Here is a 27,964-nt window from a genome sequence, read left to right as displayed (position 1 = left end):
AGGTACTATTTTTCATATGGCATGTAGGAAGACAGCTGTGTAGCTATAAAGTCCTGATACTGAGATACCATGTGAGTGAGTGAGTTTAGTTTTACACCACTTTTAGCATTATTCCAGTAATATCACGGTGGGGGACACCATAAATGGGCTTCACACATTGTACCCATGAGGGGAATCGAACCTTCGGTGTGACCAGCAAACGCTTTAACCACTGGGCTACCCCACCGCTCCCTGAGATACCATGCTGCAAAGTAACAAGGTCATCCAACTCACAGACATTGTACAGACTCGGAATCACATGTTATCCTTGCTGTCAGGCAGGCTAACACAAATGTCCTGCTCTCTGGCACATTGTTCTGTCCACTATGCCATGGAGTGAGTGAGTGAATTACGTTTTACCAACATTCCAGCAATATCGGAGGGGGACACCAGAAACGGGCTTCACACATTATGCCCATGTGGGGAATTGAACCCGGGTCTTCAGCGTGATGAGCGAACGCTGTAACCACTCGGCTATCCCACCACCCACTACACCATGGAGATGATCCTCAAACCTTTACCTTCATTCCACATCTATGCCTAGATGACTGGTTTTCTCACTACTTGTACTCCTTGAAAAGGGGGGCGCGGTGGGGTAGCCTAGTGGTTAAAGCGTTGGCTCATCACACCGAAGACCCGGGTTCGAATCCCCACATGGGTACAATGTGTGAGCCCATTTCTGGTGTTCCCCGCCGTGATGTTGCTCGAATATTGCTAAAAGCGGCGTAAAACCATACTCAGTCAGTCAGTCAGTCCTTGAAAAGGCTGCTTGACAGAATAGCACTGCATGTAGAGAATCAGAACCCAACACAGAACAGGCAAAAGACAAAGGCCAACATATGAAACACAAAGGTTTATTTTTGATACTGTACAGGATGGCTGTGATTTTTCTCCAATTAAAAAATATATGATATATTTTCAATTCACAGAAACATATGAAACAAGCTTTTGTTCACAAAATATGCTAAGCAATGCTAGACATCACTAAGAGTGATCTTAGTGAATAAATTTCTGCTTCCTGTTTTGGATTGTTCCCCTTGGTCCAACCATTTTACCTTCAGAAAGGTTCCAAGCGTTTTGATGGAGACAAAATATTTTAATCCCAGTTTTTGACAAACCGTATCATTCCACCAATAGGAAGCTGTGTTAAATCAAAAAACAACCACAGCAGTCAAAGAGTCATGAGTTCTGGGTGCAAAATTCAGGTTTTCTTGAAGCACTCATAAAACCTCCTACAGGGCCCAGAAACAAGCAGCAACATGGTATTGAGGAACACGTCTTTCCTGGAGACTTCTCATTACAAACAGCACCTTGTTGTCATGGAATAACCGTCCTGAAGATTGCAATCTTCAAAGTCTTCTTGATTATCCTGGTGAACCATTGACAACTATGCTGCATGAGAGCACCAGCATATTTATTCCAGCTGTCTCCTCCCAGCTTGTCCAGGTGGCTCTTACAACTCGAACCACAAGAGTTATCCCCCTTGTTTCATGATGCCACAAATGTTGTACGTAGTGTCTGTAGTAAGTAACTCCCCAATTCTTCATCCTGTAAAACAAAGAGTACATTATTTACATGTAGATACGCAGCTCATGGTTTGACAGCTACATACTCAACAAAATAAGTTAGGGATAACAAAAGAATGTCCCCAAAATATACAGCCAGTATGACAGGACACCCAAATGTGTTTACCCAGTATGACAGGACACCCAAATGTGTTTACCCAGTATGACAGGACACCCAAATGTGTTTACCCAGTATGACAGGACACCCAAAGGTGTTTACCCAGTATGACAGGACACCCAAATGTGTTTACCCAGTATGACAGGACACCCAAATGTGTTTACCCAGTATGACAGGACACCCAAATGTGTTTACCCAGTATGACAGGACACCCAACTATGTTTACCCAGTATGACAGGACACCCAAATGTGTTTACCCAGTATGACAGGACACCCAAATGTGTTTACCCAGTATGACAGGACACCCAAATGTGTTTAGTATGACAGGACACCCAGTATGACAGGACACCCAACTATGTTTACACAGTATGACAGGACACCCAAAGGTGTTTACCCTTTATGACAGGACACTCAAGTGTGTTTACCCAGTATGACAGGACACCCAACTATGTTTACCCAGTATGACAGGACACCCAACTGTCTTACCCAGTATGACAGGACACCCAAGTGTGTTTACCCAGTATGACAGGACACCCAAGTGTGTTTATCAAGTACGACAGGACACCCAACTTTCTTACCCAGTATGACAGGACACCCAAGTGTGTTTACCCAGTAAATAATAATAATAATAATCTACTTCTATAGCGCCGAGTTCCAGCTAGGCTGCTCATAGGCGCTTGTGCAGTTCAGTCTATTTCATTTCAAATAGATGTGTCTTTAAATGTTTTCGAAAAGTTTGTAGACTTGGGGCGGATTTTAGCGACATAGGGAGATTGTTCCATAGCATGGGAGCTGCACATTCAAAGCAGCGGTCCCCGTATTTGGTCCTGGATGGTCTGGTGATAAGCAGATCTTTATCTTGTGATCTAAGGGTTCTTGTTGGTCTATGGTTGTTAAGAAGAGATGACAAGTAAGATGGAGCAGTGTTGGTCTTCAGGCACTTGTAGATAATGGTAAGCACCTTGAATTTTATGCGTCTGGCAACGGGTAGCCAATGCAGTTCTCTTAACCTGGGGGTGATGTGGTCTCTTCGAGGACAACGAGTTATTATCCTGGCGGCTGTGTTTTGTATAACCTGGAGTCGATGAACCAGGGAAGCTGTTATCCCAAACAAAAGTGAATTGGCATAGTCAAGGCGAGATACGACTGTTGCTTGAGTGAGAGTTTTGGCGGTTTCATCTGAAAGATATCGTCTTAGTTTACCAATCTGATGAAGATGATAGTGAGAAGACTGGCACAGTATGACAGGACACCCAAGTGCGTTCACCCAGTATGACAGGACACCCAAGTGTGTTTACCTGATGTGACCAAGACACCAGCATGTCCTTTGTCTCCTCATCCCCCGAAACCTTGATGAGCACAGAGTCCTGGATGGTGATGGAGCCATCGCTGGAGTATTGAATGGAAGAGTCCTTCAGATCACTGCAACACCAACATATCAACGATGTACACAAGAATAGAGAACATGGTTTAATGTCACTTCATGTCTAGTAATGTCAGCTTAATGTGGGATGAAACATAAACCCTAAAACCATGTGCTCAGAACTAAGCCCCTGTAAAGTTGCAGCTTAGAATCAGTCTCCAGCAACCCATGCATGCCATAAATAGTGGCCAACAGGATCACAGAAGTGGTTGACACATGTCATCATATCCTAAGCATGCTCATTTATGCTCTTTATACCAATCACTGACTTAGTGATCTGGGTGAAACATTGTTGACTGTGTCATTTAACAGCAAACAGACACACAAACAAGCAAACCAAGAAAAATGTAATTTTCTGAATAAAATTGATATTTTATACTTATCCTGACTCATGCTTATTTGCTTGCCCATTCCTCTTGCGAATGTTAGTGGAACACTTGTATCTCCTATTGAAGCTCCCTTCAATAAAAACAGACGTAAAATCACTACCCACCAAGAGTTATCTGTTGAGCCGTTAGGTGGGAAACTGTGGCGCCACCGTTCCCACATGCTTCACTCTCTCCTGATTATGAGCCCGACACTTAAATTTGCAGGGAAATCCAAAGTGTCTAGAGGGGAGGTTGGGAGGGCTGACCTCATGAGTCAGGATAAGTATAAAATATCAACTTTATTCAGAAAATTACATATTTTTCCTTATCCTGACTCATGCTTATTTGCTTGTAGAATCCGACGGATTTGGTGGTGGGTTAAGCTACTTCTGGATTTCATGTAGTGATTTACGTCATATATACCCCCCTACGGGAACTTCTTGCTGGCACTTCTATTTTACAGCTAGTTTCTGTTACTGCTGCGACCCTGTACTTCCAGCTTCCAGTTTGGTCCTTTCTGCTGTTAACATTTTATGTGGATTTTGCTACTCCATCTCTTGATGCAAGCACCAAGTGGAGAAGCGACCCTTTCCTGTACGAGTATTCTTACAAGTACTGGGTCCGATCACTTATGCTTGTCCTTAGACGTGCATTTACACTTGAAGCAGAACTCTCCAGAGAGTAGGCTATTTCCAAGTCATGTGATAAAAGGGCGAGACTTTTCGTCTGAACGCCTTTAAGGGACTGTCAACTGTTGTGCTACAACCAACGGCCCGAAAAGAGAACTTCCTGGTAGTACTTCTTTTACTGCCAGGCTCTGCTGCTGCTGTAACCCTTCACTTTCAGCTTCTCTGATGGAGGGACCACAATTGTTAACTTCTGGTCCTTGCTTCTGTTAACATTTTATGTGGATTTTGCAACTCCATCTCTTGATGCGAGCATAAAGTGGAGAAGCGACCCTTTCCTGTACGAGTATGTCCTTACAAGTACTGGGTCATATCACTTATGCTAGTCTGTCCGAGACGTGCATATAGACTCTAAAGCTGAACTCTCCTGAGTGTAGGCTTTTGCAAGTCATGTGATAAAAAAGGGTGAGACTCCGTCTCAGCGCCTTTATGGGACTGTCAATTGTTGTGCTACAACAAACGGGCCGAAATGGTGAATGCCAGAGACGTCCTCGGTGGCGATGTCCCTCGGGTAGTGGTTGGCAAACATCATGTCCCATTTCCAGAAGCAGCCCTACATTATCGTCCTGATAGAGCAATTCCCATGTAGAGTGAGTGTTGACGCCAGAGCTCTAACTTCATGTGGGTTGGAGGCTCTTGGAGGATCAAGTCCTGCTGCTTTGTAGGCCAGTAGTATGACAGTTCTGATCCAGACTGGTATCTTAGTGTGGAAGACCTCCGTCTGTGTCGCTGTCGATATCGGGACGAAGAGACGCTTGAATGTCCGCCTCCTGGACCTGGATCTTATCGGTAGACTTGCAATGCTCTCACTGGGCACAAGGATAGGTCCTGCATATCCTGTGGTCCAAGGACTGATGATAGTGTTGGGACGTGGAACTGTCTGTCTGGATGACCTAGCAGTTGATTCTTTGCTATGAAGTCCCATCTCAGTCCCATATGCACGATGTTTTGATCTCCATCAAATCGTGTTTTCTCGAAGGCCAGAGCATTTATTTCCGACATCCTTGCTGCTGTTGCTAAGGTGATCAGGAACAGCGTCGTCTACGTCAAGAACTCGAAGGATGTCCTCTCTAATGGTTTGTAGATGTCACTGGTGAGATGTCGTAGAACTACGTTGAGGTCCCATGCCTGAGCTTTAAATCTCTGTTGTTGGTCCTCCAATTTATAAGGGCGTAGTAAGCACAGTAACTCTGGTACTTTTGTCAGTTGCACTCGTCCTTATGGCGATAACTGAGCCCATTCTTGGCTATCACATTCTTGGCTCCTGGAATGTGGCATACTCTTATGTGGATGTTCAGGTTGTCTGTTATGCTGGCCAGTTGAAAGCAGAGGTCCAAAAGGTTCGCCGACGTTGTTGATCCTTCTGTGTATGTAGAACGCCACTGTGGAGTTGACTGTATATACCGTCGGATGAGCATTCTTCAAAATGCTGGTCCAGTAGAGTATGGTGTTGATCACTGCTTTCATTCCCAGCATGCTGATGTGCAGATCTTTCTCTTCTATGGTCCATATCCCAGCTGACACTTCGTTGTTGAGGTGTGCTCCCCAACCTTGGAGAGATGCGTCCACATAGAGATGCGTCTTGCCCTCCGGTTCTGTTAAAATAGGTGCGTCTGCGACCATCCGATCTCTGAGTCCACCATATTAGATATGGTTTTAGTCCATCCGGGAGTCCGAAGGGGTCCGGATTGTATAGTTGTACATTCACGAAGACCTGTAGTAGGCGTAGTTGTAGACTCCCTCTGCGTGTCATGTCCTGTGCTGACTTGAGAAGACCCAACAGACTCTGCCACTTCGTAGTAATAACGGAGAGAGTAGTGCTTGTTGTGAAGTCGATACAAAGTAGTCTGGCTGCCGTCGCCCAAAGTCCGTCCAACGTATGTTGCTGTAATTCGTCTGATGAATTGTCTTCAATGTTGACAGGGAAAGTATCTAACCCTGTGAAGGCAGCCAAATCACGTAGGTCCCGTCTAACTGGACTGTAATAGATGCCTTCCTTTCTCGTTGACAGGTTGTTGTCACTTGTAACCCATTTCCTGACATGTGAACTATGTCCGACCTCTGCGCAGGGCGTTGTCTCTCATGGTCCAATCAAAATAAAGCATTTTGATTCCTTTGACTTGCCGCGATGTGACGTCACCGGTGTAGCAGGAAAAAGGTCCTTGTAGAATCTAGTGCTGCCGTTGATATCTTATCACCACTCGGTCTTGTCCGTAGCCTTCCGGAGTTGCACGAGTGACCACGTGTATCGAGGGTTGAATGGTAAAAATCTTGTGAAATATTTCGCCGCGTAATACCGATGTAGGTAGGCTGTTTTCCTGGCTGCTGTGACTGGTACTTCAGTCCTGAAGATAATGCAGTCGCCCTTTATACAGATGATCAGCTGAAATCTTCACGCCCTCAGTGCTGCTATTGTAGACTGGATACATCGATCTCAATGAAGCGTCGTTATTGTAGAGCTGATGCTGAACTTTGTTGTAATTTCTACCCAGGGAGTCGTTGACGATTTTGTAGTTTCCTAGCCTTAGCAAGGCTGCTGCTGAACCACGCCCGTGTGAATATCTGCAGATCTGTACTGAAGTGAAGATCTCTATATGGCCTGGAGTCTTCTGATGTAGATATATCAATCTATGAGAATCCCGTCGTGGATTCAGTCTGAAGGTCCGTGCCGTTGATGAATCCGGACAAGAGTACCCCTCTTGAACTTCGTTACATGTCCCTCAGTCTTTGTGCCGACGAAGATCTTTCTCTTCTAGGGTGATGCTAGGTCCAGTCCGCCATCGTGTCCTGATTGAATATCCTTGGAGATCTGCGTAGCGATCTGCATGGCGGTCTGCGTGGTGCGTCTGTATGGCGCCCTGTGTGTAGGTGATCGTCTTGTAGTCCGGGATTGCCTTCCTGGCAATGTATTCCTAAGTGGGGATTCCCGTGATGATCTGCGAGGCGTTGTTGATGCCCTTGAGGTAGGTAGTCGGCGTGAAGGTCCTTTATTAGGCTAATCATCTGTTAACGGTCTCTATTGCGACGTCTTGCGCGCAGGTTGCTGACGACATGTAGCGTTCTGTTGAGAATCTAAGTGCAGGTTGCTGATGGCCATGTAGAATGCCCTCAGTTGAGTGTCATGTAGCGTTCAGTTGAGTGTTGAAGTACTGCGACGTCTCTGCGTTGTAGATGGCCTCTTTAACGTCCTGTAGAGCTGAGCGCCGCTGTGATCGTTGATCGTCCTTCGCTTGGGATCTGCGTGGAGACCTGCGTGAAAACCTTCGTGGAGACCTGCGCGGAGATCGGCGTGGAGAGAAGCCCGGTGAACTGTGTCTGTAAGGTGACCTGCGTGGCGGAGGTGAGCGTCTCTTGGTTCGCGATTGCCTCGGTGAATCTCTCAACGATCTATGCGATGTTGAAGATGTCTTTGAAACTGTGTCCGAAGTCCTTCGCGAGTGCCTTCGCGACTGCTGATCATCTGATTCGGCATCTGGGGGATAGACGTGTTGTCCTTCGCGAATGCTGATCATCTGATTCGGCATCTGGGGATAGACGTGTCGTCCTTCGCGAGTGCCTCGTGCAGGCTGGTTGACGTCTTGAAGCGTAGATCTATTCCCGGTCCTCAAGTTGCTGGAGGGCCTCTCTGAAGCATCGTCTGCGTTGGAACCTTCGCAAAGGTCCGGGTCCTCTCTGCGGGATGGTTGTTCTCCATCATCTCCATGATCTGCTGTTAGAACTGCTGCATGAAGTCCCCCGGGTTGAACGTCTGCGGTGAGAGATGAGCTGCCCTCTCTGCGTTGGTAGCGATATGGTCCAGGGATTGCTCATCTGACGTCAGTGTAGATACCTCTGACTGCGTAGACAACTGCGCTGATGTCACTGTTGCTGAGGCCCTCTTCTTGCGGTGATGTATCTCAGGGATGATGAGCGGCAGCTCGTCGTAGAGTCCTCTTTCTGTCATCGGAATATCAGACGAGAAAGTTCTTGTAGTCTGCGCAGATATCCCCGTAGAGTTGGTCGTTGTCTTAGGGGTGTGAAGCCTTCTCTGCGTAGAGGATGGCTTCTTCTTCTGAGTCTGCGATGACGGGATGTCCGGAGCTGCAGCCCTCTTCTTGGAGGTGGCGGACAACGTCCCACGCCCGTCCCCCGGGGACGTCTCCGGCGCATCACTTGAAGGAAGAGGGTTGTCTGACATCAGTTGACCCGTGAGGAACTCAGCCGGCTTATCCATGACGTGACAAAGCCGTCTTGCAGCACGTCTAAATACGCAAAGAAGGTATTAATTAAATGCAAAATTGGTTAATTGCTGACAATAAATGCAGCGCAAGCTGGAAGTACATGGTGTAGTGCAGCTAGGGCACAGTTGATGCGGGTCAGCAGCAGAGAATCTAAATCTACAACGAAAACAGGATTTCATGAAACATAAACAACTGAACAAACACGGACAAACCGTGAATAAACACTGCAGAATACGAATTAATTTCAACCCATATTGTTGTAAGATACTAGCTAAACCTCTAAAAAAGGTAAAATAAAGTGTAATAACTAATTAATAAAAGGATATAGTGCCGTATAGGAGACCCAGGTGCACTCCCAACCACTCGCTAGGGCGAAGAAAGAGAGAGTGAAGCATGTGGGAACGGTGGCGCCACAGTTTCCTGCCAAAACGGCTCAACAGATAACTCTTGGTGGGTAGTGATTTTACGTCTGTTTTTATTGAAGGGAGCTTCAATAGGAGATACAAGTGTTCCACTAACATTCGCAAGAGGAAGGAGACAAGCAAATAAGCATGAGTCAGGATAATGAAAAATGATAATATTTGGAACAAATTTCAATTCCTCTGTAATTGGGTGGAAGGTGATAATAAAATTAATCAGATACACTCTTCAAAACGCATTTGTGATCATCATAAACGTTAAAAAACCAAGTATCAGTGCTTAGAACATTTAGGCCTTTAAAATGTAAACTCATAACACAATCTGCACATGCCAATTCACATAAATGTCATTCCTTCGTTTGACATTTTTATGAAATGTTTGTGTATGAACTAGTGACGTAGCATCTGCATCTAAGGGCTACTGGCATTAAGGAAACTGGCAGAGGTTGTCATTCAGTGACCAGCAAGTTTACATGTTGACCACTGACACCGTTCAAGGCAACTCAGATCAGAGTCCACAACCAATTAATCCCTCCGCCTACCTCTTCAAGAGATTATAAATCTTGTCCACAGTCTGCATGATGGTCCCTGGCTCATCAACAGATACAGTGCATGTGAATCGAAGTTGATGTTCCTCCAGACCCAGCTCTCGGAATGCCTGTGCTGGCTCCACCAGCTGCAGCTTCTGAAACACCAGGTGTTCATGGGGGAATGAGTCTGAGCAGGTGCTTGGTAAAGTTCATGATGTCACACCTCCCTGACTGGGCTATGTCATAATAGATGTTTAGCTAGAGTCACACAATAACAGGTGCTTGGTTGGGGCCATGTCATCACAGCTACTGGGTTTGGGTCATGTAATTATGGGTGCTTGGTAGGGGCCATGTCATCACAGATGTTAGGTTGGGGACATGACATCTACTGGGTTTGAGCCATGTAACAGCAGGTGCCTAGTTTGGGCCATGTAACAGCAGGTGCCTAGTTTGGGCCATGTAACAGCAGGTGCCTAGTTTGGGCCATGTAACAGCAGGTGCCTAGTTTGGGCCATGTAACAGCAGGTGCCTAGTTTGGGCCATGTAACAGCAGGTGCCTAGTTTGGGCCATGTAACAGCAGGTGGAGGTCATGTAATGGTGGGTGCTTGGTAGGGCCATGTCATCACAGATGTTACATTGGGGACATGACAGCTACTGGATTTGGGCCATGCAACACCAGGTACCTGGGGTTTATATGTGTATGTGGGTTTAAAAACAATCATTTTCATAGGATAATGAGAGGTTTCATATCACAACCACCACCTCTTATACCAAACTTTCATAACAATGGAAAAATACCATGAAAAGGTTCTTGAATACAGTCACATCACTCAGACACAAAATACTGAATCTAAGCCTGTTAGTCCTTGTTTTAACCAACAAATGACAAGCATCAGGCAGGGCAACAACAAGTACCATGTTTCAACATGTTTGCTATGATGCAGCCAGATGGTCAAACCACAGGCTCCGCACAACACACATGATATTTGATGATCACATAAAGCTGCATGACATACATTGCCTTTCATCATCAAAGCTCCATGCAGGGTACGGGGCTGTTTCGGATCAGGGGGGTCAGGACCTGGAAGAGACATTGTCAGATGAACAACACAGTTTCATCAATATAATGTTCATAAGAAGTATAAATGTTAAATTTACATGTATATATTTTATAAATACATGTTGTGAATATATTTTATATATATGTGTGAAATTACGCATGGATATATTTTATATATTATATATATTTTATGCAAGCATATTGTACTTAGGCCTGTTGCCATTATACAGAATAAAGTCTTCTTCATATCTAAATTGCACAAGAGAAAAAGACATTGGAAGATCTTGACCTATTATGTCTGTTGGACACTATTTTCTAATGATTCATTGTATTTTTATGTACAAAATGTCATTGTAACATATTCTGGAATAATCTAGCTGTATCTGTATATAATCAAGTTTGGTACAGACAACCCAGTGACTGACATCATGAACATGAATCTATGCCACCATAGTACCATCACCAGGCCTGACCACCATATTTGATCTCCTATTACGACCAGTGCATGTTGCTAGGGAATAGTTCTAATCCAAAGTACCTCCAAGGGTGATGAGTGAGTGACTTTAGTTCTATGCCACTTTTAGCAATACTCCAGCAATTTCACCACAGGGGATACCAGAAATGGGCTTTACATATTTTGTCTTACCTTCATGTAAAATACCTTAATTTCATTGGTCAATGACGCTTTAACAAGTTTTCTTGTCACCTCTCCCAGGAGGGTGACAACTGGAAAAAATATTACCCGCTGCCACGGAAACCGCCAAACTCTCCGTCGAGAAGCAGCAGTGTGTCTCTAACAATCATATGACGTCATAATATGATGCATGCAGTGCCCGGAGTTCGAAACCAGTTCGATTAGCAGGTTTTTGGGTTCACTACGTACACATTTATTTTACCGACTTTTGCAGCTTTATTTAAACTATTTTATACATTGAATCATTTGCATACTTAACTTAAACATAATTAACCAGTTTAAAAGCAGTTTTAAGATTGTCAGAATATGTTTTACTGATTTTAAAAATCCATTCGAGAGGCAGATGCCATTTTGTTTACATGTCATATAGTCGGTAGCAATATTCAAAATAAAATTAAATGATATTTTGTACATTTAACATGGTGGTAAGATAAATACGTTGTACCCTTCTCCCTCGGGTATTACGCTCAAGTAATACGTACATCAGACCGTATTACCCTCGAGAGAGAAATACAAATTATAGTGACCATGTGGGGAATCAAACCCAGGTCTTCGGCGTGAGGTTACCACTCGGCAACTCTACTGCCCACAGGGTGATTAACAATGTTAGATATATCTGCTGATTACCTTGGTTGCTAGGGAACAGCTCTAACCAACAGTACCCCATGGGGTGATGAGCAATGTTTAGATATATCTGCTGATTACCTTGGTTGCTAGGGAACAGCTCTAACCAACAGTACCCCATGGGGTGATGAGCAATGTTTAGATATATCTGCTGATTACCTTGGTTGCTAGGGAACAGCTCTAACCAACAGTACCCCATGGGGTGATGAGCAATGTTTAGATATATCTGCTGATTACCTTGGTTGCTAGGGAACAGCTCTAACCAACAGTACCCCATGGGGTGATGAGCAATGTTTAGATATATCTGCTGATTACCTTGGTTGCTAGGGAACAGCTCTAACCCACAGTACCCCTAGGGGTGATAAGCAATGTTTAGATATATCTGCTGATTACCTTGGTTGCTAGGGAACAGCTCTAACCCACAGTACCCCTAGGGGTGATGAACAATGTTTAGATATATCTGCTGATTACCTTGGTTGCTAGGGAACAGCTCTAACCCACAGTACCCCAAGGGGTGATAAGCGATGTTTAGATATATCTGCTTATTACCTTGGTTGCTAGGGAACAGCTCTAACCCACAGTACCCCAAGGGGTGATAAGCAATGTTTAGATATATCTGCTGATTACCTGTGAATGTGGCTTCTCTCTTCAGCAGGTTGAGTGAGATGTCTACTGGAATGTTGTGTTGCGTCACTATGTTCACTGTCTCCCCATTGGCTGGGTTGAAACAGTCGATGTCTGCAACAAACATACTGTGACAGTGACCACAATGTGACGCCATGTTCATTGTGACATATAAACATAAGTGAGAGAGTGAGATGGGATGGACTCTTTAGAAAACATTCCAGTTACTTCAAGAAATGTCAGTATAAAATTAGAGACAAAAACCCAATTGGTGGAGTTCTGAAGATGTTAACCATCTATATTGGTAAACAGGTTAAAGTTTAATATTTTTATGTTCAAGTTACAATCATGTCTATTGATTCAGAATGTCATAACTTAAAGTTTTAAAATTTTGAGTCAATCAGGAAGTGGCAGTCAGTGAGTGAGTTTAGTTTTATGCAGCTTTCAGCAATATTCCAGCAATATCAGCATGGGGGACATCAGAAATGGGCCTCAATCATTGTATACCCATGTGGGGAATCAAACCCGGTCTTTGGTGTGACAAGCAGCAGCAGAACCACTAGGCTACCCCACTCCCTGAAGTAGTAATTGCGTGACCACAAATCAAACATGTCACAATATATATACAGACTGACCAGCAAGCAAGTTGTATCTGTTTATTGATTATAATGGTAACTGATGATGTACGCGCTTTTACAATATTCCAAATTCCTGCCTGATTTTCATTTCATTCAGAAACTCCATCTTGGCAGCTTCTCCATGAACAAGCATTAACATACCAAATTCCTGCCTGGGCTTCTCAGAAACTCCACTGAGAGATCAGCTCACACTGAGAGCATGATGCCTTTAGCATCGGCGTGGGCGCTGAACGACATGTACTGCACTGACATCCGGACATCCAACTGTGCAGAAACAAGTACATATTTTTACACAAGTGATCTCAATAATGCTTTTTATAGTAGTAGTAGTAGTAGTAGTAGTAGTAGTAGTAGTAGTAGTAGTAGTAGCAGCAGCAGAAGTAGTGTTTTTCAGTTCTCCAGTATTTTGGCTGCCCAGGAACGATTTTTGAGGCTATCAGTCACCATGTCCGGTAAAGTACCAAATTTATTTTTTGTCCTGCTTAAAAGGTTACCGAAATTGAAATAAAATTGCTGAAGTAATCCTCTAATAATAGAATCATCCACTTACGATTTTCGTGTGAGATGAGGTTTCCTTCCAAATCCATTATGCTATGCGCAATTGGATTGGTCAGTTTGGCAGTCATAAGGATGTTATCCGATTGTTTATATACCATGTATTTGTCAAAATGGCAAGCGGAAGGCAGACGACGCTCTCCAAGTTTGTATGGTAAACGTAAGGTTTCGGCTATTGAGGATGACGAAACCAACAACACTAGTAAGGGGCCAAATAAGTTCAAGTTCAAGTTGCAATCAGACATCAAAACTAAAGCCTAGTAAATTACGGAAATTTAATTCAGACTGGATATCTGAATTTAAATGGCTCCGATACAAGTGGGACAACGGAACTATCATATTTTGTGACCTGTTAGAAAACCCAGCAGAAACACTGTAGGAGTAGGAGTAGTAGTAGTACATGTAGTAGTAGTAGTAGTAGCAGTAGTAGTAGTAGTAGTATCGTTTGAGAATAATTTACAGACTCCCTTTTTGTATTCAGTAACATAGTAGCAGTAGCAATGCCTGACAGGTACTAGGAGGTTACCATCTCATCCGACTTGGTACCCATTCCCTGCTGGGTGAGCAGACACTATTTTAAAGATACTTGCCCAAGGAGATAGCGAACGTGTTTAACTTTGTGATCTTGTCTTGACTATAGTTACAGTACACTGCAGTCTGGCCAATGTGAACTTGTGGTCCACAGCAAGACTGGTGAGTTTGTCTGCTTGCGTCTTGCTTAATGCCACACTCAACAATATTAGAGCAATATAACACATTAGTCTGAATCAAACAAGGCACAGGGGCGCATAAAGCTTTTGGAGAAAGGTGGGGAGCACACTTCATTTCCACGAGAGTTTCAATGGTCATTTAATAAACTTTCAGGACAAAAGGGGTGTGTGCACACCCCTGCACCCCACCTCCGGATCTGCCTGTGAGACATTACAAACAATTATCCATGCTTTTAGGCTACAGTGACATGAACCAAGCGTTAGCTCAGTGACAGATGTGTAACAACATATCTAACTTGTGTTATAACCTACCATCTGTTTGTTTTCCATCTCTAACCTCCGAACTCCGTTGAGGATTTTATGTCCAACAGTCCCCGCCACACAATACCCTGGCATGATTACCTGTGTAACAGACATCTTCATGTTTACCTGGGAAACAGCAGTCAGACTAATGTTCCACAAACACACAAAAACTTTGAATTCTTTGAGTTCAGAACAGAATCTAACGGGTAAAATTCTCACAGACAAAATCCCCTAGGTCTTCAGAGGATCAGTAAGAGGATCACTTGGGAAACAAGACACTGCTTGAAGAGCACCTAGGAAACACACCTGAAGAAGCAACTAGGAAACAGCTTGAAGATCACCTGGCAAACAATACAAATCAATGCTTTATGATCACCAAGGAAACAACAGCTCAGCTTTATGATCATCAAGAAAACAACAGCTCAGCTTTATGATCACCAAGGAAACAACAGCTCAGCTTTATGATCATGTAGGAAACAACAGCTCAGCTTTATGATCACCAAGGAAACAACAGCTTAGCCTAATGATCACCAAGGAAACAACAGCTGAGCTTTAAGGTCACCAAAAAAACAACAGTTGAGCTTCATGATTACCTTGGAAACAACAGCTGATCTTTATGATCACAACAGTAAACAACAGTAAAACATTATTTTACACAACATCAGTTGTGATTCACACAATAGAATAACAATATACAAAGATGATAACACATTGACATCAATAACATTAATGAACATACAAGAATGTTCACCTATGTTTCATTTACAATCCTTATCAGTACTGTAACAGCATTCTATCCTGGTGTCCCTTTCTGTGATTGAATATTGCTAAAAACGTACTAAAACCTTGTAAATTTTTGACCTTCCTGATGTGGTCCTTGTGTGAACAAATCTTCACCGTACAATTATGTTTACGCCCAGAAAAATCATACCATATTGTTTTCATTTGGTGCCCACTTCTTGAAGATCTGCAGCGAGAGACCAGCGTGAAGCATCCCCGGTGTGGCAAACACAACCATCGGCCCCGGGTTCTCGATGTATGATCGGTCAAATGGCTGTAAGTAATGGGAAGGACAACATTAACACAATCTGAAGGTATGTTTCAAATGGCTCTTTTTATTATAAAGGCTTCTGTTAGCACTGCAAGAAACCAATCAAATATGCCTGGGATTATGATACAATAAACCTGAAAATGAGGAACTACTTTCAAGCTCCAGACATCTATACAATGCCCTCTTTCTCAACATGTTCAATACAGTACTGACTAACATTGAAAACAATATGTAATGTGCTTTACAAAGGCTGGCATAATATCTATATTTATCATTCATGCCTCGAAAAAAATAGACAAGCTGATGATTGATATTGTGAACAGGTATGGTTAAACGCCATCAAACAAGTCACAGGAGTCTCAGTCCATTTAGTCAAATCTTATGACCAGCACTGGTTGGTAGGGATCAATTCTACCCCAAATCCACATGGGTTTCTGAGCAACTACCTTTATGTGTTTGAACTCGAACATGTTCCTTTGAACAAAGGTCTTTTTGATTTTCTGACTGGTCCATGTGATGAACAGCTTGTAGTAGTGGTTTGCCTGTAGGGAAACAGTATCATTGTTAAAAGTAGTGGTTTGCCTGTAGGAAAACAGTATCAAAGTTACAGGTAGTAGTAAACATTTAGGGAAACTGTATCATGGTTACAAGTAGTAGTAAGCCTGTAGGAAAACAGTATCATTGTTACAGTAGTAGTAAACCTTTAGGGAAGCTGTATCATGGTTACAAGCAGTAGAAAGCCTGTAGGGAAACAGTATCATTGTTACAAGTAGTGGTTTGCCTGTAGGAAAACAGTATCAATGTCACAGGTAGTAGTAAACATTTAGGGAAACTGTATCATGGTTACAAGTAGTAGTAAGCCTGTAGGAAAACAGTATCATTGTTACAGTAGTAGTAAGCCTGTAGGAAAACAGTATCATTGTTACAGTAGTAGTAAGCCTGTAGGTAAACAATATCAATGTCACAGGTAGTAGTAAACATTTAGGGAAACTGTATCATGGTTACAAGTAGTCGTAAGCCTGTAGGAAAACAGTATCATTGTTACAGTAGTAGTAAGCCTGTAGGTAAACAATATCAATGTTACAGTAGTAGTAAACCTGTAGGTAAATGTCACAGGTAGTAGTAAACATTTAGGGAAACTGTATCATGGTTACAAGTAGTAGTAAGCCTGTAGGAAAACAGTATCATTGTTACAGTAGTAGTAAGCCTGTAGGTAAACAATATCAATGTCACAGGTAGTAGTAAACATTTAGGGAAACTGTATCATGGTTACAAGTAGTAGTAAGCCTGTAGGAAAACAGTATCATTGTTACAGTAGTAGTAAGCCTGTAGGAAAACAGTATCATTGTTACAGTAGTAGTAAGCCTGTAGGTAAACAATATCAATGTCACAGGTAGTAGTAAACATTTAGGGAAACTGTATCATGGTTACAAGTAGTAGTAAGCCTGTAGGTAAACAGTATCATTGTTACAGTACTAGTAAGCCTGTAGGGAAACAGTATCAATGTTACAGGTAGTAGTAGGCCTTTAGGGTAGCAGTATCATTCCCTCATATGTGACAGTCCTGTAAGTAAATAGTATCAATTGCCAACTGAAGTGTTTTCAGTGATTATGTCACTGATACAACAATCACATGGAAATCACCTCATCAACTATCTAGCTTTATTCATCATCCTATATTTGTTTTGTTTGTTTTTTAACGCCACACTCAGCTAATTTCCAGCTACGGCAGCTATCTGTAAACAAGCATTGTCACTAAGGTGACATAATCCCCCGCCGCAAATTATCAAATCAAACTTATAAAGTAATAAAAGTTTAAGATGAAGTTAAATGTCAACAAAAACAATATCTTGCTCTTTAGTTGTTCAAACACACACATATTTTCAAGACTGACTTTGACCTTGACATGAATGTCATAGTGTATGAAATATGCAAAACTAGTACTAAAGAAATTGCTTATTGAAAAACATTCAAGGGAGGTCTTGAAAGTCTATGAAGAAAATCCAGTGAACCGTTCTTAAAATATCTTGCTGACAATTCAAGTTAACATTCTGAAATCTTCATAGTGTCGACGTGACCCTATAAATTATGTGAAGATCACCAAAATTGACTGGGCCCTGGGCCTTCCTAGATGAAGCTTGGTGTCAAATATGAAGAAAATCCACTGAATATTTTTGCGATATCTTGCTGACTATCTTAACAAGCAATTTAACATGCTGAAATCTTCAAAGTGTCTGTGACCTTGAAACTTAAGTGAAGGTCACCAAAATCGACTGGGCCCTGCGCCTTTCCTGGACGAAGCTTGGTGTCAAATATGAAGAAACTCCAGTGAATGGTTCTTGAGATAGCTTAACATGCAGGTAAAACGTGAAAGTGAGCTTGAAATGAAGGTCAAGGTGACCAAACCTGACTTGGACCCTTCTTATAGTGTGATGAACGCAGGTACCAAATATGAAAAGAATCTAGTGAACGGTTCTTAAGATATTCCAATTCGTACGTACAGACGGAGCATAATACTATATCCACCGCTTCGCGCTAAACGCGTGGTGGGGGATAATAATCGAGACACCAGACACAATCCCAAGACTGACATCATGAGCATCAATGTGCACAAAAGGGATACAATGACATGCATAAAAAAAGTCAGCATGATCTAAATTCATTAAAACAACCAGCAAGAGCAGCTAGGTACTGAAGCTCACCTTCTCGGTGAGTCCGAGGGAGAAGAATATTGGTGCCTTGAGGTTCATGCGGTCCCAGTAGGTCTCCAGCAGGATACACAGTTCCTGGGCCCGCCCCAAGGCAAACACTGGGATCAGCACCTGTAGCAGATCAAACTGGCTTTACTGGACACAAAGTATTGAACCCTCTATATATAAAGCTGACAATGAATAAAAGGGATGGTCCTTATTTCATGTTCTTATGGTATTGCAGAAGCAAGAAGATACATTTTTCTGACACTTTTCTGTTTACATTAGTTGGTCTACATAAAAGTAGTTGTCAGGTAAACTGTTTGTGAACCAGCATTGGTTAATGTCTAAAGTCAATGACCTCACCTTTCCTCCTTTCTCCACACAATCATGAACTTTCTTCAAGAAGTCTCGTTCTCGGCATCGTTTTGAATCTCGTATAGTGGTGGCGTATGTTGACTCAGAGATCAGCAGGTCTGGACGACATTTGTCAATCCAGGCTGCACCAAGATGGCGGTCAGGAGTCATGTTGTAATCCCCCTGCAGGGACGTGGAAGAGTGCCAGTCAATTTGAAATCTAACCAATATTAATGAGGGACTAATTTGGGTCAACGAAATCATGAAACAACATAAAATCAATTTATAAAATATGGTGTGAGTAAGCAGGTTCGATCCTGACACACCCAGGATCCTAATCAGGATGATTCTGGGATTCATACCCATTTTCATAGGATCCTGGCACACCTAAAGAATGAAACTCTGCAAAGAATTGTATTGCCTCAGATGACTTAACCACCTGTGAACATACAATACTGGGCTAAAAAATAGAGAAGCACAATAATTATGGATTGAGTTCCATGTTTATCAACACTAGAGCTATAATATATTAAGAACTGGTTAAAACACTAAAATGAAGCCAGGTTTGGAAAGGCAAGCAAACACCTTAACCACTTGGCCAGCTCAAATACAGAATGCTGAAAAGAATAAGCAACATGTTATCTTATTTATACATCAGTTGTCAAGTAGTTTGAGATTTACGTACCGTATACACTACTGACTGTTGTCCAACCTTCATGTGGAACATGGCCGCTCCCAACACATGGCCTGCGTAGTAAGCCTTGATCTCCAGCTCATCATCCACCTGCCACAGACCATGATGATCATCATCATAATCATGTTCATTGATCATGATGCTAATGTGAAGTGAGGTAAAAGTTGCATTCAGCATTTTTTTACATGGAGAGGCAGAGGCCCAGATAAGCTGCGTATCTGGGTAAAGTACGCAGAGAAAATTTCCAATTACGCATTGAAAAATAATTGTTGCGTACCAATTACGCATTTAAAATGTTAGATAAAAGTTTAAAACAAATGCGTACGGAATATATTTATTAAAATCGCTTGCGTAATGAAAAAGACATTGATTGCTATCAAGTTGTACTGTTAGTATAGGACAAGTGTTGTACTGTCAGTATAGGATCAGTGATTTTTTATGAAATCATTTCCATTATATTTAAGTTGGTTTTGATTAGGTATGACATAGTTATAAGGCAGAACGTACCTGCTTAGTAAACTTATTCAGTCACATAATACTTAGGTGAGTAAAATGACTGAAATACGCACATATTTGAAAGCAGTGGGTGACAGAAAATGAAATACCCACTCAACATTCATAATACCCACTCCCAAAAAATACAGTGGGTACAGTACCCACATGAGCTAAATCTTATCTGGAACTCTGGAGAGGTTCATGAGTGTGGTTAATAGACCGGACTAGTGCTGAGATACAATTTCAGTTTAATATGGATACCCCACCCTACTGATGACGAGTATTATGACATATGATAACAAGCATTAACTACATAAGTAAGCCAATCCGAACTCGTCTCTTATGACTAGCATGCTTTGCATTGTAACATTGTTCCAGTACTCCTCAACGTATCTCTCCTAATCTTAGGAAAATCTAATAATTAATCAAATATGCCTTTAACATGAAAATATGCCTGACTGTCTTAATGAATACCAGTCCATCTGTCAGACAACTTCCCTTTGTGGCACTTGTAATCAGTGATGTGTGCCAGATGCAAGTGCCAGACATAGGTGGATCCAGATGGGGGGTGCAGGGATGCGCACACCCCCCCCCCCCCCTTTTGTCCTGAAATTTTATTGAATGACTATTGACACGCTTGTGAAAATGAAGTGTGCAAACACCCCCCACCTTCTCAATAGTGTGCAAACCACAACCACCCCACCACCACCACCCCAAAAAAAAAAGAAAAAAGAGCTGTATCCTCCTCTGCCAGAAGGAAACCACCGTCACTGTCACCTGGATTGTCTGGTGTAGGTTGACAGCCACAACTTTCTTCATACAGGACTTGATCATGTCTGAGGTGAAGAAATTCTGCTCCCCCTTCCTCTCCACGGCTATCTTGCGGAAGTCCTCCTGTAGGACAAGACATATTCCTGGCATTATTCTGGATTAATAACTCATGATCAGTACCAGTGGCAGGAAAATTGTAAAATTGTTAAATTTTTTTACAGCACTAACCATGTGAACTAGAAAACACATACTGTTTGGAGTATTGGTGGAAGGTGAATTTCAGTTAACAATGATAGGACTCTAACAAAATGAGAGAGAGACATTTTGTTCATTCTAGAGAATTCATTTCAAATTAGTGAATCTTGCCCTTCAAGGTCTTAAGTTGAGATTTTCTTGAGGTAATGAAAGCCCAACCAGAATCTTCTTGCTGAAAACATTTAAAATATTGGATGCTTTTAAAGAAAGCATTTTACATATGATTGACATCTTTCTGATCGTATTTATATTTTATGTCTAATGTAGGAGTTGTTTAAAAGAAACATACCAAAATTCAACCATGACTACATTTTTGTAAAAAGAGTCCATTATGTCAAAGTTAAAGGGACCGATGTAAATAATTTGAGGTTTTTGAGGTTCGACATAACTACAAAATGATGACTGAAAAATATGCGAGGACTAAGCTTTTACTTCAAGGCAACTGTATGTTCAACATATCAAGCAATGTTTCACTGTATTTTGCTCTACGAATATTGACCTAACATGAAATTGTGGTACAACCTAACGATGCTTATCATTATAATGATAGCATCCAGATGAAATCCTTGATGTTTTTAGAAACAAAACTTCCACGTCCCATGGTTGACACACCCACTGAATATGATGTAGAAACTACTTGTTTTCTCACAAATCTTGTTCTGAAAGAGACAGTGTGCCGAACCTTGTTTGTGTGTTAACACCACACTCAGCAATATTCCAGCTGTATGGTGACAGCCTATAATCTTATCTTACCTCACACATAAATGTCGTTTTTCTGATTGACTGACAGAGCCAAGTAATGTACCCTGCTTACAAGCAAGTAACATTTTCTATGTTACCCACTGAAAATGCCGAACTGCGGGAATTTGTTTGATACTTCGTGTTAGTACTGTGTGGGCTATTGCCTAACTCCGGTACTCCTTAATATGATTCAATACCCATGCTTGAAACAGTTCAAACTTAACATTGAGGTGTTCAGTAAGATAAATACGTTGTTCACTGGTCCCTGGGGACCATGGGTTGATATTTCAGGCTCAGGGAACATAAACAAACATAGAGGGAACCATGGTCCCCAGACAGTCCAGTCACTGAGATATGATGACATGTCTGAACCAGCGAGCCTGACCACAACCATCACCTCTTACGACAAGCATGGGTTGCTGAAGACCAATTCTAACCTGATCTTCACGGGTCAGTATCACTTGAGCTGTTGATAAATTCTATGAAATTACCCAATATCTACTCTTGATTCTCCCTTACTCACCAGTAGTATTGGGCAGATGGCCTTTGTTGGATGGGTCATATAGATGGGTCCGTCGTACCCCACCATCTCCGACATGAACGGCAGTGCCCCACAGTGGTCAAGGTGGAAGTGACTGTTTAGAAAGTTTGATTTTTAAAAATTGGTTATTGTTTCACATCACACTTAGAAAATGCTAACTACATGACACTGGCCTGTACATAATTGAATCTGGAGTAGAAAATTCAATGTACTTACAATCTGAGATACTTTACTCTCAATATAGTACTGCAAAATGAAACATGTACCCAAACAAATTTTCAGTAGTATAATAGTTTTTAATGCATGCATTGAGCTGACAATATTGCTACATATGCTTTCATTTACTGTGTCAGGCTCAGCACCTGTTTCAATGTCACCATCATCATACATAACTGCATAGTACCAAACAAATAACATGAAAATATGTTAAAATATCAATGAGTTGTTGGAATATGTTAAAATATCAATGAGTTGTTGGAGAATGATGTCACCGTTCCAAAATAAAATCACTCCATTCTGAAGGCTTTAGTTTCTTGTTTAATACTGCGCTCATTGATATTCCAGCCATTTGACAGTGATCTCAATCATGTAGTCTGGACCAGAAAATCCCATGATTGGCATGATAATCATGCTTCAACTAAATCAGAAAAATGACTACATGATTCTGTTAGTCGCCTCTTATGACAAGCATAGGTTGCTGAAAACTGATGCAGATCTTCATGAGCATGATAATGAGTACGTGAATATTATTGAACAGTAATATTCCAGCTATATCACATCAGGATGTAAGCATTCAAATCTGGACTACACAAACAAATGAATGAAGCTTCAGTAGGTACTACGACAACCTAAGGGTTCCAGATAGGCTGCCCATTTGCCATCCCCAGTATCTCCAGGGCCCCATTTCACAAAGCTATCATAGCCCTACGACTGTCGTAAGTCTATGTTACAGTGTAGAAGGTATGACAGCCATAGCGTTATGATAGCTTTGTGAAACAGTGTCCAGGCCCCGATTTCTCGAAACAAACTTAAGTTTTTACTCAAATTACAAACTGAGTTTAACAATTTCAAACAGCTGAATTTTTAACTCAACTGCATTTTTTAAATAAAAAAGAGCCCAAACAACTTAAGTAATCTATCCACCAAACTCAAATTGTCTACTAAGTTTGAGTTTAATATTGATTTCAGTTTATTCTGGGAAATGCATTTTCCTGTGTTTTCTCAAATTTGAGTAAAAACTCAGACTTAAGTCAAAACTCAGACTTAAGTTTGTTTCGAGAAATCGGGGCCAGGTCTAGCATGATGGTAAAAACCTACACTAACCATGGATCCAGTCTCAAACTATCTGTCCTAGATTTCCATCTTCCGAAGTCAAAGGAGTAAAGGAGCAAAATTTCAGTTTCCACCAAAGCCAATTCAGGCACATCCTTGATAATCTCCAGGGTATACGTTACGATCACTCTCCACTATACCCTGGATGCATCCACGGCTTATATTATATATAATTATATTACCTCCCATTGCTGGCTCCGCATTCTCACAGTAGCCAATCAGCTGACCAGCCATTACATCCGAGCTTGCCACTGTCAACAAAGATAGCTGTCGCGAAGGTTTGTTCACAGTGCCACTCAGATTTTTGAGGAAATAATACAGACAAACTGACAGATCTGAAACTTTCAAAAAATATATAAAAGAACTCCTTCTACCTCTTTCAGAGTACCTCTGCATCCATTGTGTTGCCAAGTTTAAAGGGTTAGATAATTTAAGATGCGAAAGTCAGTTGTGATTGGTTCCTGAAAGGATAAAAAGCCAGCCAAGGGAGGTAATAAAATCAGCCGTGGATGCATCCAGGGTATTGTGGAGAGTGATCCTGGAGATAATGGAGGATGATTCAGTCAGGAATTTCATATTTTGTCATTCCAATTCCCGGAAGTTTCACTGATATTTGCAGCAAGCTTTAAGCCATATATCAGCCTCTGAGAAGCTCAATATAAATCTCAACAATGGCTAAAAGTATATCTAAAGCCATGCACTTTATCACAGACCAGATCCATGCATAAGTCCACAAGATGTTCTGTCTCTCTGAGCAGCTTCACCTGATAATGACACAGTCGAGATGCTCTGTCAGCTTCTCAGTGCGAGTGATGTAAGTGAAGTCCGGGAACCGCCTCTCGTCGTTGTAGCCCATGTGCATCCCACAGTCCAGCATAATGTTCTTGCCTCCAATGGTCAACAGAATACAGCTACGACCAACATCTGTGGTGTGGGAATTATCAGTATCAAGTAAAATAGGAACATGTTTTATACAGTGTAAATAGTTTAGTTAATATCAATTTTACTCAGAGCTACTTGCCAAGTATGCTGGTATTATGTTGACATAAACATTAACAATATCTTGTCATTATAACAAAAGATTTCTTTACAAGACTTCAATTAATTTACAAACTCTGTTTCTCAACTCATTAACTAAATGTTCAATCAAAAAGTGTTTCAAAAGTTCAAAGTGGAAATGCTGAATGCTTTAGTAAGTTTGCACTCCACATAGCAATACTCCACCAATACAACCACCAACCAGTCTGTCTCACAGTCCCCGAACCACATTATTTTCCAGTCTGCCCAAATCTTTCTGCAATGCTAAAGCTCTACATGAAGCAAGTCTAGATTTCCTCAGTTTCAGTGTGAATCTCACATCACACTGGGGCTCCTTTCCAATTTAAAAGGAATTATTTGTTTCAATCCAAATTATATATATTCAGAGACTAAGCAGCCACCTGTAAATAATCATGACTGGACCAGACAATCCAGTGATGAATATTGTTCACAAAAATTCATGCTGTCAGGGTAACAGGGCATCCCATCAAACAAATCATCGAGTTTGACCCAGATCCATTATGTAGCCTTTTATATCAAGAACGGCTTTAGGGCACCTATTCTAACACTACAATGGAGCCTCGTGGTCCTTTAACCAGTACAGTGGGTGGCACATGCAACCCATCACCAACATAATTCATGTCATCAGAGTGTTTGTTTGTTTGTTTTGTTTGTTTGTTTCCAGCTATATGTTGGCAGTCTGGAAATAATTAAATCTGGACCACACAATCATGTGATCAACAGCATTGATCTATCAACTGGGATACAATGACATTGTCAACTGAGGCTGACCATCCAATCCCATTAGACACCACATACGGCAAGCATGGGTTGCTGAAGATCAACTCTAATCCAGATCTTCATGGGTCTCATCAGTGTGGATGACCCAAACCACACCCACTCATTGCAGCCACTTGTACATGGTGCACATCATTATACATTGTCATGTATATAATCCTGGGGCAGGATTGCAATTCCCAGTCTGAAGTTTAACCTCACCTTGGCCAGCCCCTGAAAAGAAACAGAACATAAAAATCAGAAGCATCATGATAAAATATAAAAATAGAATGGAAAACAAACAAAAACGTAACAAAAACCTGAAATTTTCATTTTGATTACTATGAAGTGATGATAAATGTGGTTAACAAATGGTTGAAGGAGATTTCGGCATGCAAGTTCATTCTAAAGAAAAAACTAATGCATATTATAGTTTCAATGTGATATTCATGTAAGCATTGTAGGTCAGGAGTCATGCTCTCGTTTACTCTGCACGGAAGCATGATACACCATAAAATCACAGTAATTTAGAGGTGAGGTGAAATGGGGTTTAACGTCGCACTTAAGAATATTTCGCTCATGTGACGACATGCATGTGTGTATGTGTGGCTGCTTGTACTAGCCTCAAGCTGGTTTACTAGTGCTACTGCTAGCTCACTGAGATACCATGCCGCAGTTAAACATGAATACCCCACTCAGACACATTATACTGACTCCGAGCCGACCAATCCTTGTTGTACCCATTCACATTATAACAACACCAGGCAGGCACCAACCAGTAATTTAGAATGAAGCAGTTGAACAATAATATATGTTGTATAACACATGATCTTTTTTTATCAGCACAATCGTCATTAATTTTATTAATAAAAAATATATTTAACTCATGGTTAAAGTTAAATTAAATTAAAGGATATGAACATTTCTCACATTCAAGCACATTGCATTGTGAGATAATGGTCTGCATACGCATATTTGATGCCATTAGATTCTAAAAGGTGTTCAGTTGCAATGCTTTAATGTCCACTTTATCATATTAGATGAGGTCATGTGAGAAATATGCTCCCGAGTTAACTAGAAATAACTACCTCAGTACCTAAAAATTGACTGACTCAGTTTTAGTTTTACACAATTTCTACATTCTATAAAACATCTAATTTCCGTGAAATCATACCTAGTGGGGTCACCCGGAGTTCAGCCATGATGAACCAATGATCCCAACTCTATGACAACAATACAGTCAGTGAGTATGTCCAATATCCAGATACTGGTTTGCTTTGTGTTTACAAACACTTTTCAACCTCGCGGCTTCTGGGCGCAGACATGTTGGGTTTTCAAAATTGGCACTCCTGCTGAAACGAAATAAGGACTTTAAACTTTGGCGATATCGTAATGTTAGTATTTGTTTGTTGCGTACTGTTAACAACTTTGCAGGGCGTATGTAATCATCATTCTAAAACTGACATGTGTCGAAAGAAGCGACTAAACTGGGTACCGCGCCGACACAGGGTCTAAGGGGATCTGAAATATGTTCCAAGTGTCTCATTACTAGTCATAAGAGGCAACTATAGCCTATAAATATGGTCTACTTCCGTGATTTTGTTGAGGGGTGGCTCGTCAACATGTCAATCACTGGACTCTCTGTTCCAGACTCAAACAAATCTGAGGTGTCTGTGTTAAACTATAAACAAACATACAAAGCGTTCACTCACACACCTAGGGATTGTAAACATGCAGAAGTGTCCCACTCCTTCGTTTTTAAAACCGCAGTCACATGACCAAACAATGCGGAAATTGAAACACGTTTAAGATATAGGTTCATTTACTTCCCAAATACCACTATGCATCAGACTGTCACCATGTCTTGTGGATAGAGGGTCGATCCTGGCTGCACCAATAGGTGAATATTATTATCCCTTACATTATTGCTGTCACCACTGATATTATAGTTGATATTGCAATAATGTGGGCAGCTACTGAATTCTGTACCACCATTCTTCTGTGCACTGCCACTGTAACTACATGTACATCGCAAATGAGTTAGTTTCATAATATTGTTAATGATATATCATTTCTTTGTTATCTCGTTGTTTCGCGTTGAATCATTTTGCGTTTAGTTTTCTTGGTTAACCTACTGTTTCAATCTTAGTAGGATCAACTTGTACCAAAAAATGATTTTGGAAGAGGCTAAAACATATCACCGCAACCTCTCCACATGCAGGACTGACTTAGTCTATAAAAGAAGCATACGACTTTGTCCCTCATGAATGGATTCTGAAGTCTCTTCATTGTATTGACCTTCCTGAGCGACTACTTGATTTACTCAATTATTTAATGAGTTGCTGGTCGACTCAATTTGAGATGTACTCGCAAGAGCAGGTGCAGACATGGGAATCAGATCAGACGAGGAATATCTCCGGGGGGCTACTTCTGTCCTTTGCTTCTTGTTTTTTTTGTTTTTAAAATATTGGAGCTTTCTGTTAATAAAGATGAGGCTTACCATCCAGGACCCCCTCAGCACTGATCCCCAACACCGCTTACTCATCTCCTTTACATGGATGACATCGAGCTCCTTAACGAAAGAGATACCAATTTGAAAGAACAGGTTATCCTTGTCGAGACCTTTTCTAATGACATAAGCATCTG

General features: G+C 41.5%; 1 protein-coding gene across 1 annotated transcript; it reads right to left on the bottom strand.

Annotated features, from left to right (window-relative positions):
• Positions 1-879: 879 nt before the first annotated feature.
• LOC124265885 (integrator complex subunit 11-like) lies at positions 880-26,663 on the bottom strand. Its single transcript, XM_046700734.1, has 18 exons — positions 26,493-26,663; positions 25,541-25,552; positions 24,268-24,427; positions 22,154-22,265; positions 20,641-20,757; positions 19,360-19,458; positions 18,684-18,857; positions 18,330-18,449; positions 16,075-16,170; positions 15,509-15,631; positions 14,587-14,676; positions 13,202-13,273; positions 13,076-13,169; positions 12,375-12,485; positions 10,386-10,450; positions 9,381-9,523; positions 3,021-3,144; positions 880-1,587 (listed from the first exon to the last, which is right to left on the bottom strand). The coding sequence occupies exons 1-18, from the start codon at positions 26,518-26,520 to the stop codon at positions 1,528-1,530; spliced, it is 1,800 nt and encodes a 599-aa protein (XP_046556690.1). The 5' UTR covers positions 26,521-26,663; the 3' UTR covers positions 880-1,527.
• Positions 26,664-27,964: the final 1,301 nt, after the last annotated feature.

Source organism: Haliotis rubra, unplaced genomic scaffold, assembly GCF_003918875.1.
Source record: "Haliotis rubra isolate DU_JTF1 unplaced genomic scaffold, ASM391887v1 Scf122, whole genome shotgun sequence".
NCBI lineage: Eukaryota > Metazoa > Mollusca > Gastropoda > Lepetellida > Haliotidae > Haliotis > Haliotis rubra.
The sequence above is the reverse complement of the archived record's forward strand: the minus strand, read 5'-3'. Positions and strand labels throughout refer to the sequence as shown.